Consider the following 18,149-nt stretch of genomic DNA (forward strand, 5'->3'; position numbering starts at 1 on the left):
GTAGTAGTGCCCCTAAGCAGCGCCCCTGGTAGTAGTGCCCCTATACGATGCCCACACTAATAGTGCTCTCTATGCAATGTCCACAGTAGTAGTGCCACTATACATTGCCCACAATAGTAATAGTGCCCACTATATATTGCCAACAGTAGTAGTGCCCCTTGTAATAGTGCCCCTATACATTATCCACAGTAGTAATAGTGCCCACTATACACTGCCAACAGTAGTAGTGCCCCTTATAATAGTGCCCCTATACATTGCCTACAGTAGTAGTGCCCCTTGCAGTAGTGTCCCCTATTCATTGCCCACAAGAGTAACAGTTCCCCCCAATACATTGGCCACAATAATAGTGTCCCTTGTATTAGTGACCACAGTATATAGTAGTAGTGCCCCTTGCAGTAGTGCCCAGAGTAATAGTGCCCATATTAGTGCCCCTTGTAGTAGTGACCCTTGAAGTAGTGCCCATAGTAGTAGCAGTAGTACCCCTTGAAGTAGTGCCCATAGTAGTAGCAGTAGTGTCCCTTGAAGTAGTGCCCATAGTAGTAGTAGTAGTTCCCCTTGAAGTAGAGCCCCCTTACACATAAACACACAGACAAACACACATAAAAACATACTTACGTGAAGCCCAGCTCCGGTGCCCGCCGCCGTCCGCCAGCTCCTCGCTCTGCACTGTGGGAGAGGACTCCCACAGTACACAGTGCATAGTCCTCTCCCGTCAGCTCCGCGCTCTGCACTGTGGGAGAGGAAGAGACGACATGTCTCTCCCCAACACGCACTGCAGGAGCCGGGAGGCGGAGCTCAGGAGTGAGCTCCGTCCTCCGGCTGCAGGGAAGGAGACGCCGGGCGCCTGCTAGTAACACAAACTCAGCAGGTGCCCGGCATATGGAGAAGGCAGCATCAGCGCCTTATCCATATGCCTCTTGGCGGCGGGCGGGTCAGTGCTGGAAGTGCCGGTATACCATACCGTTGTATACCGGCTCACTTCGAGCACTGATATAATGTATATATAGTAATCCATGGGGTCCGGCACTCCGCTCACATAAAAGTAACTTTGCAGGGTGCCCTCACAGAAAGACATAAATACCATACATGGTGCGGCACTCCTGGCAATAATAAATCACAGACACTGGCAATGTTCTCAACATTTCAGTTTTTGACCACCATCTTCAGTATACTGAAGACGGTGGTCAAACACTGAAACGATGAGAGCATTGCTGGTGTCAGTGATATATTATCGCCAGGAGTGCCGCACCATGTATGGTAGATAGATAGATAGATAGATAGAGTTTTGGTTTGGTTCTTATTCATCATCGTGTTATGATTTTGACAAGACCACCCTCGGATTCGGTTATGGATTCCTTTAAAATCACTAAAAATTGATTTAAAAATATGATAAAAACAACTACAATTATATAATTTGGACCTGTTTACATGCAATCCAAAACCTGAGTTCAGAACTTACAGCAGACCTGAGCCGGGACTCTTAGACTTAGACTAATGAATAGAGGCCAAAAAATTAAAATTCTGTCAATGTCCCAATATTTATGTACCTGACTGTATAATCCAGCAAAATAAAGGGCACTCAGAGACAGCAATGTATACAAAATCCGTGTGTATAAAAAAGTTCAAACGTTTTCAGGGACACAGCCCCGTCGTCAGGAACATCATTTGCTGTATGTGTATGTTCCTGATGACGGGGCTGTGTCCCTGAAACCGTTTGAACTTTTTAATACACACAGATTTTGTATACATTGCTGTCTCTGAGTGCCCTTTATTTTGCTGGATTATACAGTCAGGTACATAAATATTGGGACATTGACAGAATTTTAATTTTTTGGCCTCTATTCACCACCACAATGGCTTTGAAATGAAACAAACAAGATGTGCTTTAACTGCAGACTTTCAGATTTAATTTGAGGGTAATTACATCCAAATCAGGTGAACGGTGTAGGAATTACAACTGTTTCTATATGTGCCTCCCACTTTTTAAGGGGCCAAAAGTAATGGGACTATCAACTCAAAAGCTATTTCATGGACAGGTGTGGGCTATTCCCTCATTATTTAATTATCAATTAAGCAGGTAAAAGGTCTGGACTTGATTCTAGGTGTGATATTTGCATTTGGAATCAGTTGCTGTCGACTCTCAATATGAGATCCAAAGAGCTGTCACTATCAGTGAAGCAAGCCATCATTAGGCTGAAAGATCAAAACAAACCCATCAGAGAGATAGCAAAAACATTAGGTGTGGCCAAATCAACTGTTTGGAACTTTCTTAAAAAGAAAGAACGCACCAGAGAGCTCAGCAACACCAAAAGACCCGGAAGACCACAGAAAACAACTGTTGTGGTTGACAGAAGAATTATTTCCCTGGTGAAGAAAAACCCCTTCACAACAGTTGGCCAAATCAAGAACACTTTCAAGGAGGTAGGTGCATATGTGTCAAAGTCAACAATCAAGGGAAGACTTCACAAGAGTGAATATAGAGGGTTCACCACAAGATGTAAACCATTGGTGAGCCACAAAAACAGGAAGACCAGATTAGAGTTTGCCAAACAACATCTAAAAAAGCCATTGCAGTTCTGGAACAACATCCTATGGACAGATGAGACAAAGATCAACTTGTACCAGAGTGATGGGAAGAGAAGAGTATGGAGAAGGAAAGGAACTGCTCATGATCCAAAACATACCACCTCATCAGTGAAGCATGGTGGTGGTAGTGTCATGGCGTGGGCATGTATGGCTGCCAATGGAACTGGTTCCCTTGTATTTATTGATGATGTGACTGCTGACAAAAGCAGCAGAATGAATTCTGAAGTGTTTCGGGCAATATTATATGCTCATATTCAGTCAAATGCTTCAGAACTCATTGGACGGCGCTTCACAGTGCAGATGGACAATGACCCGAAGCATACTGCAAAAGCAACCAAAGAGTTTTTTAAGGCTAAAAAGTGGAATGTTATGCAATGGCCAAGTCAATCCCCTGACCTGAATCCGATTGAGCATGCATTTCACTTAATGAAGACAAAACTGAAGGGAAAATGCCCCAAGAACAAGCAGGAACTGAAGACATTTGCAGTAGAGACCTGGCAGAGCATCACCAGGGATTAAACCCAGCGTCTGGTGATGTCTATGCGTTCCAGACTTCAGGCTGTAATTGCCTGCAAAGGATTTGCAACAAAGTATTAAAAAGTGAAAGTTTGATTTAGGATTGTTTAGTTTGTCCCATTACTTTTGGCCCCTTATGGGAGGCACATATAGAAACCGTTGTAATTCCTACACCGTTCACCTGATTTGGATGTAATTACCCTCAAATTAAATCTGAAAGTCTGCAGTTAAAGCACATCTTGTTTGTTTCATTTCAAAGCCATTGTGGTGGTGAATAGAGGCCAAAATATGAAAATTCTGTCAATGTCCCAATATTTATGCACCTGACTGTATATATATATATATATATATATATATATATATATATATATATATATATATATAGTATGCAGTCGAGAAGCCGATGGACCTAATCCCAACAGCCGGCTTCCCGGCTGTCATATCCCAGCAAGGGTCTAAAGACAGGCGTCGATATACCGGGAGCCCGACGCCCGGCATCCCGATCGAAGGGACGCCGAGCACGGATAGCCGCAGGGGGGGGGGGGAGGACTAGGTTTAGGGTTCCCGGAAGGGATTTAGGGTTAGGCACCCCCCCGGGAGGTTAAGTTTAGGCTAAGGGAAGGGGGGGTTAGGCACCCCTGGGGGGAGGTTAGGGTTAGGCACCCCCCAGGGACTTAGGTTTAGGCAGGGGGAAGGGGGGGTTAGGTTTAGGCACTTAGAGGGGGGATTAGGGTTAGGTACTGGGGGGGAGGTTAGGGTTAGTCACCCCTAAGGGAGGGTTAGGGGGTAGAATTAGGTTAGTTAATACTAATCTAAGGACGATTGGGATTTCCACTGCTGCCTGGATGTCGGGATTCCAACCGCCGGTCATGTGTCCGGCGGTAAATCATACCGATTCCATATATATCTTATCCATTATCTCAGTGTTTCTTCCTACTATGTAGCTAAAACAGTAAGGGCCTGATTGTGAGTTGCATGCAATTGTGAATGTGGACAGATCAAACAATATTTTAACGAGCTGCACATGGGTCGCGTCTCAGGCTGCGTATGCATCATAAAGTACTTACCACCCATTTTGAGCCGTATATATGTGTGATGAGGGCTATTCTGACAAGTGGGTTTGAGGGAGGATGGGTGCAGTTGCATAGATGCGCCTGGCTCTGAATACCAGCAAATGTTTGTATGGGATTTATGATCGCAAGTAGCGGTTGGAATTTTAATTGCATTATGTTAGATTCAGAATCGGGCCTTAAGCCTCTACCTTTATGTATAAGCCAAAATAGAGGCCTCCATGTGTTCTCCTTAGTGAAGTGGTGTGGAATAGAATAGAGTTTTGGATGGGTGTATTTTATACATAGTTTACTTTTAATGTGCTGTCATCTTGTAAAGTAAAAACAGGTCATATCATTCGCTCTGCCCAGATTATGAAATACTGCTCATGTTTCTCAGCTATTAGATCTCACGTATGACCTTCCGCATATGGGCATCACCCTTTTGACAATGGCTCGAGTAAAATATATATAGAAAGGCTTTGCCTCTGTTTTGGTATTTTTGATTCACAATTCATCTTCTGATTGGATAAAATCCTAGCAATATGGAACATGCAACATTATAAGGGGTTTCACTGCAGTCAGTTGTAGTGTTTAGGCTGGAACCAATGGCGTAACTAGACATTTGTGGGCCCATAAGAAAATTTTGCAAGGGCTTCCATGTACCTCTCAGGGGTGAATGAAATACTGAAGCGATGGGGCTTTTACACGGAGGTGCCCCCTTAAACGATGGGCCACGTAGCATCCTCACCCCTTGCTACTATGATAGTTACGTCTTTGGCAGTAACCCTTGCAATAGGTATTATGTTGCTAGAAAACTAATGCTTTTGCAGCTAATGTCCCTCGTGCTAGCGAAATATATGACTTATTTGTTAGTTGATATTTTCAGAAGTTCTGCTGTCTACCTTTTATCTATCAAATCTGGAGGATTCTTCAGTTCTGTTAATTCATTGTCCTCTAGAATTGATAGAAGTGTTTTCTTGTTCCGCTCTCTGATTGGTTCCAAAGTCTTACATTTCATTCACTAATTTCAGGTTTCCCGGGAGCAAAGGGATTTCCTGGGGATAGAGGTTTACCCAGCCCAGTAGGAATGAAAGGTGGTGCCGGTCCTAAAGGAGATTCAGGTCGTCCTGGAGACTTAGGACCTTCCGGACCCCCAGGACCAAGTGGTCGTGATGGCCAATTAGGTTTCCCGGGAGTTAAAGGTTGGGACTTTCATACAATTCAATATGAGTTTGCAATTTGTGCATTTAATGATGGTTATGTACTGCATAACTTACACCACATACTGTTGCTATACTTGTAACTACTTTTCAGGTGATAAAGGCTCTGCAGGTTTGCTTGGGTTTCCTGGTATGCCTGGTCCACCAGGGTCCCCCGGGGCTAGTGGATTTAAAGGATTTGATGGACTTTCTGGAAGAGATGGGCTTTCTGGATTTGATGGCAGAAAAGGGGAACAAGGTGAATGCTATATATGAAATACCTATGCAAACATTTGTTTTCCAATCGGTAATGGGTTTCTCTATTTACATTAAAACTTTCCAACATTACTTTACGACACACCCATAATGGTAATTCATTCATTATTTAAACTAGAGGGGAGCGACTCGGTTTCAGCTTGGTTTTTTCCACCGAGTTTAATTTTGAAAATGAGGCAAAACCTGATTTCCCAGAATGCTCTGTTCTTGTGTGTTTTGGATCGCATATAAAGTAAATGTGCTCCAAAACACACGCTGTCCCAGCTTTCCGGGGAAATTACATTTTGCCTGATTTTCAGTTCCAAACTTGATAGGAAGAAACAATAAAGCAAATCCGCTAAGCTCTAATGTATAATTACAGTATTTATCTGCAGATCCAGTTATGTTTTACTGTCTGGCAGACACTGTATGCCATTCTGCCCCCACTACCACCCTGAATAGTGTACCCATCTTAAAGCCGTGATGTGATCAGTGGAAATAATTGTAAAGCAGTAGGGGTATTTATTGTGCACGTGCACCTTGGTGTCACAGTGGTTAGCATTGCTGCCCCACAGCTCTAATGCCATAGGCTCAATTCCAACCAGTGCTTCATCTGTGTGGACTTAAATGTTCTGCAGATTTTTGTATCTGCTTCCTCCTGGTGCTCTAGTTTCCTCCCACAATTCAAAAACATACAGGTAGATTAATTGGCTTCTGGCATAAATGCATCGTATTGTGTGTGCTTGTGTGGTATGGCATTCAGACTGTCATTTCCATTGGGGCAGGGACTGAGGTTAATGATTCAGTGTTTTATGATGGTGATATGATACAAATACATTATATAAATAAGGGCCTAAGGCTTTGATGCAATTGACATTATGTTCTGCAAAACTTTCACAATGTTTAATTGTCCCAACACTGCTGCCCTTCATGCTACATCTCTCCGGGTGTCACAAATTAATCCATTTTAAGTGGATCCGAGATTGCAGCACAGGAAATGCCCTCGTCATTAGGGCTAAAATAATTGTCAGGATTAATACTTATAGTATTTCCTCCTCCATCTATTGCTAAATATATCGCTTTATCGTCCTGGATTCAGCCGTTTTTCTGCAATGATTTTATATCATATAAATGTAGCTTATATCTATTTTTCAAGAGGTAACTATATACCCACTGGCCAGTCCTGTTTTTCAAGATGAAATTTGCAATTTCTGTATCTTATTATATCTACATTTATTCTAATTGAATCTTAAAATGGTTTTCTTTATATGGACAAACATAAGGGTGTGGTATTCTGCTCATATGATATATGAATTTGTGTATTTTTATGAATTGTCTTTTTTTTATATTAAAGTGATATATTTTATTCCATCTACATATATTCATTTTAGAATTGTGTATATATACTACCAAATGGGTACTTCTGGATAACAAATCTCACTCTCACTATTTATTTATTGTAGCGCTACTATTTTGCTTATGTTTTGGGTTATATAAGGGTCTGACTCAGTGCCTGTAAACAACCTTAAGTGGTATCTGGATTCAGCCTGTTTTTCAGTAAAGATTTTATATCATATATAATTATAAAAAAAAAATGTCCATGAAACACAATTTCCGTATAAGTGAAGCTTATAAGAGCATGTTTGTGTAGCCAGAGCAATTTGCCTTCTGAAAATGTAGATTTTCGTAAAGCGGGGACTCCCGCGTACCTCTGTTGCTTTGTGTTTTATTTCACTTCCTTTGCATATGACAAACACATTAATGACACTGTATGAGCATTGGATACGGTTATATCCAGGGGCAACAAACATAACTGAATCATATAAAATTAAGTTAAAAAGAATAAACAGTGTCGGCTAGATAAAACATTTATTGGAATGTTAAAAACACAATTGTAGTTTTGTGGTGATTTCATGATGTCCTCTTTAAATGTTTTTCATTCCCCACATATTTTTATAGTAGGGTAAATAACCAGTTCACCGCATTAAATTACAATTATACCATTTTTTGAATAACAGTATTGCGCAACCTTGAAATTGCAAATTGCTCTAGCACTCATAAGTGAAATTATGTATACATAAAGGTGACGGAAATGTACTTTCTTGTAATTTCTAGGCAGTAGAGGTGAAGAGGGCCCACCTGGTCCTCAAATACCTGTGGAGCAAAATCTGGTCAAAGGAGACCGTGGTTCCCCAGGAAGAAATGGAGAACTAGGGTTCTCTGGCCCAAGAGGTAACACTAATATTTGTAGTAGTATCAAGCTGCCAACAAGCACTTTTTTGTTTGTGTGATCAATAACTGAATTGTACATATTATCACAACGAGTGGGATAGATTAGCCAATACCTCTCAACATCACAAGTCTCAATGGCGGGACAGGGAGCATAGACACACACGCACACCCAATTGGTGTTTGTAATAAGAATACAATTTTCTGCCGCACACTGTTGTGACACTTGCTTACACAATATGCGGCACTGCAACACATCCCATTCCCCCATGAATTTGCATGGGCATATTGCTAATGGAACTGCGGTGGTGCAGTCCTCCAAAAAATTCTGAGTGTCTTGTGAAATGCAGGACTGTTGGGATCTATGGCTTAGCTATATAGTGAATAAAATGACATTGCAAAAAATATGTACATACATAAACAATAATAATAAAGGTGTTTGAGTATGTGAGGTGTGTCAAATGAAATAATGACAAGACACTTGGTATAGGGGGCCAAACCATTTATTGAGTATGCACAGTGCTGTTCCGGCGTGGTCTGGGAGGGGTAGGGGGGGTTGGAGGGTGGTGGTTAAAGAGTGTGTAGGGTGTTGGTAGGGGGGAGGTAATCTTGGGTTGACTGGCTCTGGTTCTTGACCAGCACGTCCTCCCTTCTGGACCTTTCGTCAACAGTCTTGTGAGCTCTCAGAGGTATGGTGTCTTGATGAGGTGGTGGTTTGAGAGGCAGTTCTGGGGATGCGGCGTCCCGCGCAAGGTCAGTGTCAATCCTTACCTACCGGTAGGTATTGCTTGGTGGTCTCTTGTGGTTGCAGGTAGTTCTTTGTTGTAGAGATGGGCGCCTTGATGTAGGAGTGAGTTGTATCCTCGGCTGGTGCTGTCTGGGTGTAATGGTGGGTAAGGAGGTATGGAAGTACCTGCCAACCTAGGCCCGGACGTTGCTGTCAGCTTGTGGTGCTGACGGCTGGCCTGTGGTGGCAGGAGCCCTTCCCCAGGTAGCAGCGGGGGTGAGGTGGCTCACTGCCCGGTGCGAGTCAATTGCTGCTGGATATAGAGAGGTGCCTCATCGCCTGTGGTGGGCAGATGCTGCTGGATGCAGATGGGCAGTGGTGGCCGCGGGAGCCTGGGCGTGTGAGAGGCGGCTTGAGGTGAGTGTGTATGCGGTGACTGACCGTGCTGTGCGGTGCCTCTCTTGCCTCTGGGTGGGGGAGGGGAGCGGGGGTCTGGCGTGGCGCCAGTTCCGGATTCCGATGCACGCTCAGTAGAGTGGGTTGTTGCAAGTGTGGGCTGCAACACGTTTCGACATAAAGTGCCTTCTTCAAGGAGGTTACCAGGGAGTAATACATGTGGGGGTTAAATGCTGTGTGACCGGGTCTAGTTCTGGTCACGTGTCGGCGTGAGAGCCAATGAGGCGCGGCGTGTAGGACTGGAGGCGTGTTGTGGGTGTGTGTGCGTGCTGAGGGGACTGGGGTGTGGGAATGGCCAATGGGGGAGGTTCAGATGTGATGTAAACAAACAAGGGTAGGTGGACGTGTTGTTTTATGTATGGTTCCTGTGTCATGGCGGTGTGGGTACATGACGGGGTACGGTGGGGTGTCTTTGTGTGCATGTTGAATTGTGACGGGGGTAAGTTTGGTTGTCCTGGTGTGCATGTGTGTATGGTGGGGTGTGAAGTCGGGATGCGGGAGGCAGGGTTGATATGGTCGGGTGGTGTTGCTGTCAGGCCAGGTGATATTTGTACTGGGACCGTATATGGTGTACGTGTGAGGGTGAGAGCGTGGTTAATACGGGTAGTAACTGGGCGATGGGTTGTGTGTGCTGTGAGGTGTGTTGGTTAACGTGATGCTCGTGGGTGTATGTATCGTGGGGGTCGTGTGTGTGTGTGTGCTGGTGTGTGAGTCGCATGGTGATGTATTGTGTTCGTTGTAAGGGTTGCACGGGAGAGGTTGGTCTCATGATGTAGGGGGGGGGATGCCGGTGGTTATGCAGGGGTCTCTGCATGGGTGGGGAGTGGTGATGGTGATGCCTTGCAATCATGGTGTGTGTAGGTAGGTGGGGTTTGTCGATGGCTTGCAATCATGGTGTGTGTGTGGGTAGTGGGTGTGTGTGTGTAGGGAGTGGGTGTGTTGGGGTGTAGAGGGGCGGGGGGTTATATTGTGTGAATGTGTGGATCCTTGTAGTGGTGGGGTGGGGGAAGGTGACAGTGTGTTGTGCCTGTGTGAATAATGCCCATGTTATGTATGTGTGAGTTGGGGAATGGGGGGGGTAAGTATGTGTGTGTCAAGGGGGTGTGGGTGTTTGAGGGGTACTAGGGATGGGTATTATAGGTGTGGATCCTGAACAAAGAGGAGCAAAAATGGATCATCACACTACAAACCTTAGCACCAAAAGGGCTAAATATAGACAACAAAGTTAAAACTGTCATCATGAAACACTAACCACCTACCTAGGAGCCACCACTACACACCGACCCGACTGCCCCCACAACTATTCAAATTGTTATGCTAAACCAACAGCAATGACTGATAATCTGGAGTATTATACTCCTTAATAGTTACAGATTGTTGGTGGTACTCCCTGGAATTAATGTATATCAATGTCATACATAAAAGTTTGCACAGGCAAAAATAAAGAAAAAATCCTTTTGTGGGGCACTCTTGGAATTCCCATTGGAAGCACTACCTGGTTGTACCCTGTGCACAGAGAATGACTAGAGAAAGTGGGGGGCTGATCACAAAGATTGCACAACTTAACGAGGGTAGATGAAAGTAATCAATCGCACTCCTAACCCTTGTGTGGGTGCGTGTAAAATTAGTAAAATATTGAAGTGTGGGTATGGTTAAATACTTTTACTAGAAAAAATAATGTGTGGACATAAATACAAGGCATTCAATACAACATTGGAGCATGCATGTAATATTCAATGAATCTGCAAATGTGCAGTGCTATAAATCTATAAAATGTTATTGTGTGGATAGGTAAGACCACCAAGTGGTGTAATGCCTGTTTCCAGCAATAAAGTAAGTGGTGGAGTCTGATGTTTACAGAGAGCATTGTCCCATGACTCTATTAAGTAAGTCTTACCCCAAATAGGTCTTCATGCTTGGACAGTGCAGACTGTTATTCCCAGGTGGTGTCTGTATGGAAATGACACTGAGATGTGGCCAGCGACAGTGCTTTGTCCAGACCTACCATGGTTCATCGATCCAATCTGGTGGTATGGTTTCGGAAACACTTCTTTCTCCTGCTTGCAAACTCACTGCTGGGTTGCTGTGGTGCTCTGCCTTGCGCTGCTACCTTTCTTTAGACAATTGGCGCAGTTCAGGTATAGAGACACTCAAGGATATTATTGTTAATGGCAGTATCATGTCATTTATCCAATTACAAAATCACTTTAGTCTTCCCTCTAATGACTAAATTTCTGCAGATCCATCACTGGTTACAATAATTTTCCCCTTCAGTTATTGGACTCCACATCCTTCCTCCTCTCCTCTCTCTGGGCCTCACTTCATCTTCTCTGAAAGGAAACATCTCTAGGTGGTTCAAAAACTTAATTTCTGAGTAAGCCCCATTGCGACTCCCTTTTCAACCTAAGTGGGAGCTGGATCTCCAGGTCATGCTGTACAATGGTGATTGAAAAGACATTCCTAGGAGGTTTTAAACTATGTAAGTGTCTTAACCATGTAGAGATATTCTTTAAAATTCTCCACACGATGTACCTCTCCCCGGAGAAACAACATAGAATCTGACTTCCCCAATTAAAATTTTGTTGGCACAACTGTGGTTGTGTTGGTGACATCCTACATATTTTCTGGGGTTCAGCTCTTTAGTAGCGAACTGAGAACTTGATTATCCAAATTAGGGGCCTTTCCCTGGTCTTGACCCCTGCAATAGCTCTCCTCCACCTATATCTACCCTCTGTCCCGGCTCTTGATAAATACCTCCTTGGACACATCCTTGTTGCTGCAAAATCTACTACTTACTGTACCAAATGTGGAGGGAGCCTTCACCCACTCCTATTTCATTGGTTGCAGTCAAAGTTCGCAGACACTTTGAGATGGAAATAACTGACTGTCCTTATTCCACCTGCCCTTCTTCCCTGCTCATGAAATGGTTCAGATGGCTTCAGTTTGTTACTGATGGACCAGAGAACATCTCTTTAATCTTTAGACAGGGGTTGCTATGCTTTGATAGGTATGTATTAGAGATGTGCGCCGACCCCCGTGTTTTGGTTTTGGATCTGGATCTCGCCTGGTTTTGGATCTGGATTTATTTTGCCAAAACCTAACGTTCGTGTTTTGGTTTTGCATCTGGATTTTTTTCTTAAAAAATAAAAAAAAAGCTAAACTCACATAAAATGGGTCTTTTTTTGTTCCTACAGTGTTAATAACCTCAATAACATTTATTTCCACTCGTTTCCAGTCAATTTTGACCACCTCACAGCTAACAATATTGATTTGTTCATCTAGTTTAGGCCCAAAATTTGCACCAAGATAGCTGGCTGACAAAGCTAAGCTGCAGCAGTGAGTGGCACAAACACATGGCAGTTCAACTTCAAACATGGCACATCAGGAAACACTTTTATTATTCAAGAGAGGCCTGAGGGAGTTGGAGTATGTATGTAGTTGAAGGTAGGGCAGGGACAGGAAGGGTTGATTGGTAGTAAATTTAATTTAGTTTTTTGATTCCAAAGAAAATTTATGAGGGAGAAGGGGAGGGGAGGAGGCATATTTACAATAAAATGTGATACAATACATTTACATCAGTCCTTACCACAGAAGTATCCTTAAGCATGGCTGCTGCTGCTGGGAGTTGATTTTTTTTGACCCAGAAGGGGACCAGGAAGCGTGCTTTCCAAAAATAAATGAACAATTGACTTAAATAATGCTTTGCAAATCTATAAAGGCATTTCCCAACCTGTACAGGGACATAAAAAAAACAGTTAGTTAGTGGCCTTCAAACTGCCATTGTAAACAAGCGGAACAGAGCAGCAAATGCAGCATTTCAGACTTAAGGTTTAAGTATTACGTTGTGTCTTTCTTGGAAATTCTTTCTTGAGTGCCATGCCTGCTTGCTGGGAGTTGATTTTTTCATCCCAGAAGGGGACCAGGAAGCGTACTTTCCAAAAATAAATAAACAATTGACTTAAATAATCCTTTGCAAACCTTCTGTTCTGTAATGGAATTTCCCAACCTGTACAGGGACATTAAAAGTTAGTTCGTGGCCTTCAAATTGCCATTGTTCCCACTGCCAATTTCTTAGATATGTGAATGTTAGAATGTAGAAGGCCAAAAATTGTGTGGACCACAATTTTTGGCTTTCTACATTCTAACATTCACATATCTGATTGATCAACCAAGGTGACTGGATTAGTGTCATAAGGAAGAGGAGGCTGCAAACTGTGTGTCATGTTATGAGTTGGCCATATGGGGTATGTTGCTGGTAAGGGATCAGGCTGGTTATCATCAGTGGACACATTATTATAGTTGTTGTTATTTTGGGTTGCCATCTCCTGAAGGGTGTTTACCAACAGACAGAGACTACCTACCTATCAGCTCAGGCATAGACACTTGCTGAGGAACAGAGCTCTGTTCTCTGGAGGGAAGCCAAATAGGTGGGAGCCCCTGTTACAACATCTGAAGCTCTTATCTCTCCATATCATCTATTTTAGAAGAAAAAAAATGTAATCGGGGACATCTAGCTCCTCTTTCTGTACCCTGCTCACCCTTTTTGGACAGGAAGTTCAGGATGGATGGTTTGGAAGAAGAAGGCCTAGCAACAGATGGGGATGGTCATTATCAAGACCTGGTCCCCCTCAGTGGGTGCAGTCTGGGTGGTATTGGTTGGCATGCAGGCAGCAGAATAACAAAGGCCTCCATGTTGTCTGTGCTTACTATTCCATATTTCAGTTTGCGATTCAGGTAAGAATAAAGTCGGCTACAGAACACAGTGACAGAAACACTGGATGTCTTAGTGCATTCAGGCCAAATATGATCCATGAATTCCCAGACAGATTCCGGACAGATGAATCCTTTGCTTGTAATAATCTTTGGTAATTCTTGACAAAGGTGGCTGTTATAGCCAGACACTTTGAAGGCTATAACTTTGAACTGCTTTATAGAAAACATGTGAATGAAACCTTTCCACACTGCAGAACTTAATTGAGAAATCCCTTGAAGTTTAGCACCTAGAGCATCTTTTTTCATGTTCTCTGAGGCTTCTCCTGACTTTTGCTTACATTTTTGAATAGCACAGTTTTAGAATTTAGGATGTCTATAGGTTTGTAATAAATATAGGCTTTAGTTTTTTAGAGCATAAGCTGTTAGGATAACATTTCTGCTGTTTAAGATTAAAAAAACAACAACTTTTTGTAACCCAATAACTTAAAAAAAAAAAAGTTTTAATTGCAATATTCATGCAGCCCCTTGACAGACAGCAGCACAACAACCCTGCACAGCTACGCCGATGACAGGTGCAGCTAACATGCACACAATAAAAATTGTTTATTATTTTCGGCAGCAGCCCCTCGACAGACAGGAGCACAGCACCCCTGCACACCTATGCCGATGACAGTGACAGCCAGGTGTGGCTGACACGCACACAAAAAAAATTGACAAAAAAAAGACAATATATTTTTATTTTTTTTAAGCTCCAGAACTTGGGCCCAGAGCACAGATTAATCACGACTGGAGTCGGGCAGCACTAGCTTGCGTTGCTGACTTGCTAGATCTTGTGCGGCTAAGCCTAACACGCACAGGCACACAAACAATTATTAGAAAAAAAGACAATTGATTTACATTTTTTTTTATGCTCCAGAACTTGGACCCAGAGCACAGATTGATCACGACTGGAGTCGGGCAGCACTAGCTTGCGTTGCCGACTTGCTAGATCTTGTGTGGCTAAGCCTAACACGCACAAACACACAAACAATTATTAGAAAAAAAGACAATTGATTTTAATTCTTTTTATGCTTCAGAACTTGGGCCCAGAGCACAGATTGATCACGACTGGAGTCGGGCAGCACTAGCTTGCGTTGCCGACTTGCTAGACCTTGTACGGCTAAGCCTAACACACACAGACAATTATTAGAAAAAAAGACAATTGATTTAAATTTTTTTTTTATGCTCCAGAACTTGGGCCCAGAGCACAGATTGATCACGACTGGAGTCGGGCAGCACAAGCTTGCGTTGCCGACTTGCTAGATCTTGTGCGGCTAAGCCTAACACGCATAGACACACAAACAATTATTAGAAAAAAAGACAATTGATTTTAATTTTTTTTATGCTCCAGAACTTGGGCCCAGAGCACAGATTGATCACGACTGGAGTCGGGCAGCACTAGCTTGCAACTTGCGTTGCTGGCTGGATCTTGTGCGGTACTGCGATTAAGCCTAACATGCGCACACACAGAAAAATATAAAAGACACTTTGATTTTTATTTATTTTTTCAGCACGACTGGAGTCGGGCAGCGCTAGCTTGCAACTTGCATTGCTGGCTGGATCTTGTGCGGTACTGCGGTTAAGCCTAACACGCACGCACGCACACGCACACACAAAGAAAAATATAAAAGACACTTTGATTTGATTTTTTTTAGCACCACTGGAGGTGGCCAGCACTAGCTTGCAACTTGCATTGCTGGCTGGATCTTGTGCGGTACTGTGGTTAAGCCTAACACGCACGCACACACACAAAGAAAAATATAAAAGACACTATTGATTTTTTTTTTTACTATATCTTTTTTTTATAATTTTTTTATTTTTTTGAGTCCAGAACTTGGGCTCAGATGGTCACAGCACCAGCCCAGATGTATCTACAGTTCTGAATCTGCACCAGTCCAGATGGACACAGCAGACATGAAAAACACCATCCCAGGACACAGCAGACAGCACAGACAGCCCAGATGGATCAGCAACAGCCCAAATGGACACAGCAGACAGCACAGTGACAGCTGTCACAGGCATCAGCCCAGAATGGATCAGCAGTCACCAGCCCAGGACACAGCAGACTGCACAGTGACAGCACCAGCCCAGAATGGATCAGCAGTCACCAGCCCATGACACAGCAGACAGCACCAGCACCTCTCCCAGCCCTACACTACCCACCCTCCCTGTTCATTCTCCACAGCTGGAGTGAAATGGCGTCCGTCGCGTGGTCCCTTATATACTACATTGATCATAGAGACGAAAGCTTGCGAACCGCGAGATTTCAGACTCTATCGTTTTGCCTCGGTTTCGAGATCCGAGTCAGGCGGGAAACTCTGAGGCTGCTTGGATCCGACTCGGTTCTGCTAAATTCGGGTGGGTTCGGATCTCTGGAAACCGAACCCGCTCATCTCTAGTCTGTACCATACTCATGATCTGTTATATTCTGTTTTATTTCAATCTCATGGTCTCAAGTCTTTTTTTTATTATCTGATTTAAATTTCTTTTATGTGTTCTCTGTTGTGGCCTATTTTGCTGCTGCCGGTGAGGGATTTGCTCATCCCTATCCCCTGTTCTTTTCACCTTCCCTTTTTCACTTCTGTATCCCTCCTGTTTTTATGACTAAAATGCAATAAGAATGAATATTACAAAAAAAAACACTGAGCTTAGTGTGAACTCTGATAGCCTTTATTTAATTATATACTCATGTAAATTTATAGAGTCATTTCATACAGCGCGATATGTGCAATAAACTGTAAAGAAAGAATAGTAATAATAATTCTATTTTAATTTTTACAGGTGATAAAGGCATTTCTGGTTTTCCCGGTTCATCTGGGCTCCCTGGTTTGCCAGGGTCTCCAGGAAGAGACAAGGGTTCACGTGGAGATCCTGGACTGCCCGGATCATTTGGAAGGCCAGGCCCTCCTGGGCTGAAGGGCGCATCGGGGATCATAGGATTTCCTGGTATGCCAGGACCACCTGTAAGTCTTTTTTATTGAATTGCTGTAAAGGGAGTGGGTGTTGCACGTATGTAAAGCATATAGCATTAGGGTATACATATATTTTTTTATAAGTTTTTATTTATTTGGAACATGAAGCAATTGGATACAATTCAGAAAAGCGCAAAGGTAGAAACAACGGTGATTCTGAATACAGGATACGAATAATATACTGTACATATATAATAATATTGAAAACAGAGCAAAAAAAAACTAAGGTGAAGAGGGGGTAAATGGGATGGGTTGGAAAGAAAGCAGAAGGATAGAAGAAATAAATGAGGGATAGGGGAGAAAGGTTGCCACCGAGGACTCTAAGTGGGCGGAGTAGTGTGTGTTGGAAGGGGAGTGCCTTTTATCTAGAGAGGAGAGGGAGAATTTTTGTAGAGGTAGATAGTTGGGGAAAAAAAGATGCCTGGATATGGGGAATTAAGATGCACCTAAAGAACAAGCAGCAACCAGAGAATCCAAACTTGAGTACATTTATGATCTTTGTTGTTTATTGTAAGTTATTTTTTCCATTTGGGAACATGCCATATATGAGTTGTAAGGCATGCAGTGCAATGTGTATCCTGTTCCCAGGATTTAACTGCCACCAAAACAAGTGAGACAAGCTTGTTAGAGGAATGGTAGGTCTCAACGAGAGTATACAGTAACATAGGAGGAAGATCCTGGTATCTTTATGCACCTGGGAGAAATGAGGTCAGGAGATTCCTGACATCATCCCAGAAAGGAAGTTTTGGGCAGGTCCACCATATTCGGAGAAATGTGCCTCTTTCTCCACATACTTGTCAGCAATCAGGTAGAGGAAAACATAGACGAGAGCTTATCTGGTGTGTAATATCATCAAAGTTACATTTTGTAGAATTTTCTTTGATTAGGGTAGATTGAGCTACTAGCAACTTTTCTCTAATGGTCTTCCAAAAGTCATCCCTGGGAGGAGGGCCAAGATTCCTTTCCCACTCTCGCCTGCCCTGGGACTCTAAAACTTTACCATTAACATGCTGCATATTATGGAAATCATACATTTTTTAATGAGGTGAAAGACAAAGTGTTTCAGAAGCATTTCTGGAAGCCTCTCCCACTTGGGGTGAGCCAATTTAATGCCTGATCTGTAGGAATTAATAAAAATTGTGAGACAGGTTGGGATATTTGGATTGAAAAGCCTTGAAGATGAACCAATACCCCTGCCAGAGAGGTCATAGGTGAAGCATAAGCCCTCTTCCAGCCACAGCTGGGCATACCTCTGTCCAATCCCTGAGGAAAAGCCAGGGTTACCCCACAATAGGAGAAGAGGCAAATATTTGGAGCATGGGACAAAATAAAATGTATATCTATCCCAGACCATGGCAGAGAAGCATATGGTATTCAGGAGAGAAAGTCTGCTTTCCTTTTGGAA

General features: G+C 43.2%; 1 protein-coding gene across 3 annotated transcripts in view; it reads left to right on the forward strand.

Moving 5' to 3' along the window:
- Nucleotides 1-18,149, forward strand: part of COL4A6 (collagen type IV alpha 6 chain) — a 367,236-nt gene that overhangs the window by 306,670 nt on the left and 42,417 nt on the right. For all 3 annotated transcript variants that reach the window (XM_088482857.1, XM_088482856.1, XM_088482859.1), the window contains 4 exons: nucleotides 5,186-5,356; nucleotides 5,469-5,612; nucleotides 7,724-7,840; nucleotides 16,554-16,735. In XM_088482857.1, the coding sequence (XP_088338983.1) occupies nucleotides 5,186-5,356; nucleotides 5,469-5,612; nucleotides 7,724-7,840; nucleotides 16,554-16,735 (614 nt within the window). The remainder of the gene's footprint in view (nucleotides 1-5,185; nucleotides 5,357-5,468; nucleotides 5,613-7,723; nucleotides 7,841-16,553; nucleotides 16,736-18,149) is intronic.

This window comes from Taudactylus pleione, unplaced genomic scaffold, assembly GCF_031769625.1.
Source record: "Taudactylus pleione unplaced genomic scaffold, aTauple2 ptg000296l, whole genome shotgun sequence".
NCBI classification, from domain to species: Eukaryota; Metazoa; Chordata; class Amphibia; order Anura; family Myobatrachidae; genus Taudactylus; species Taudactylus pleione.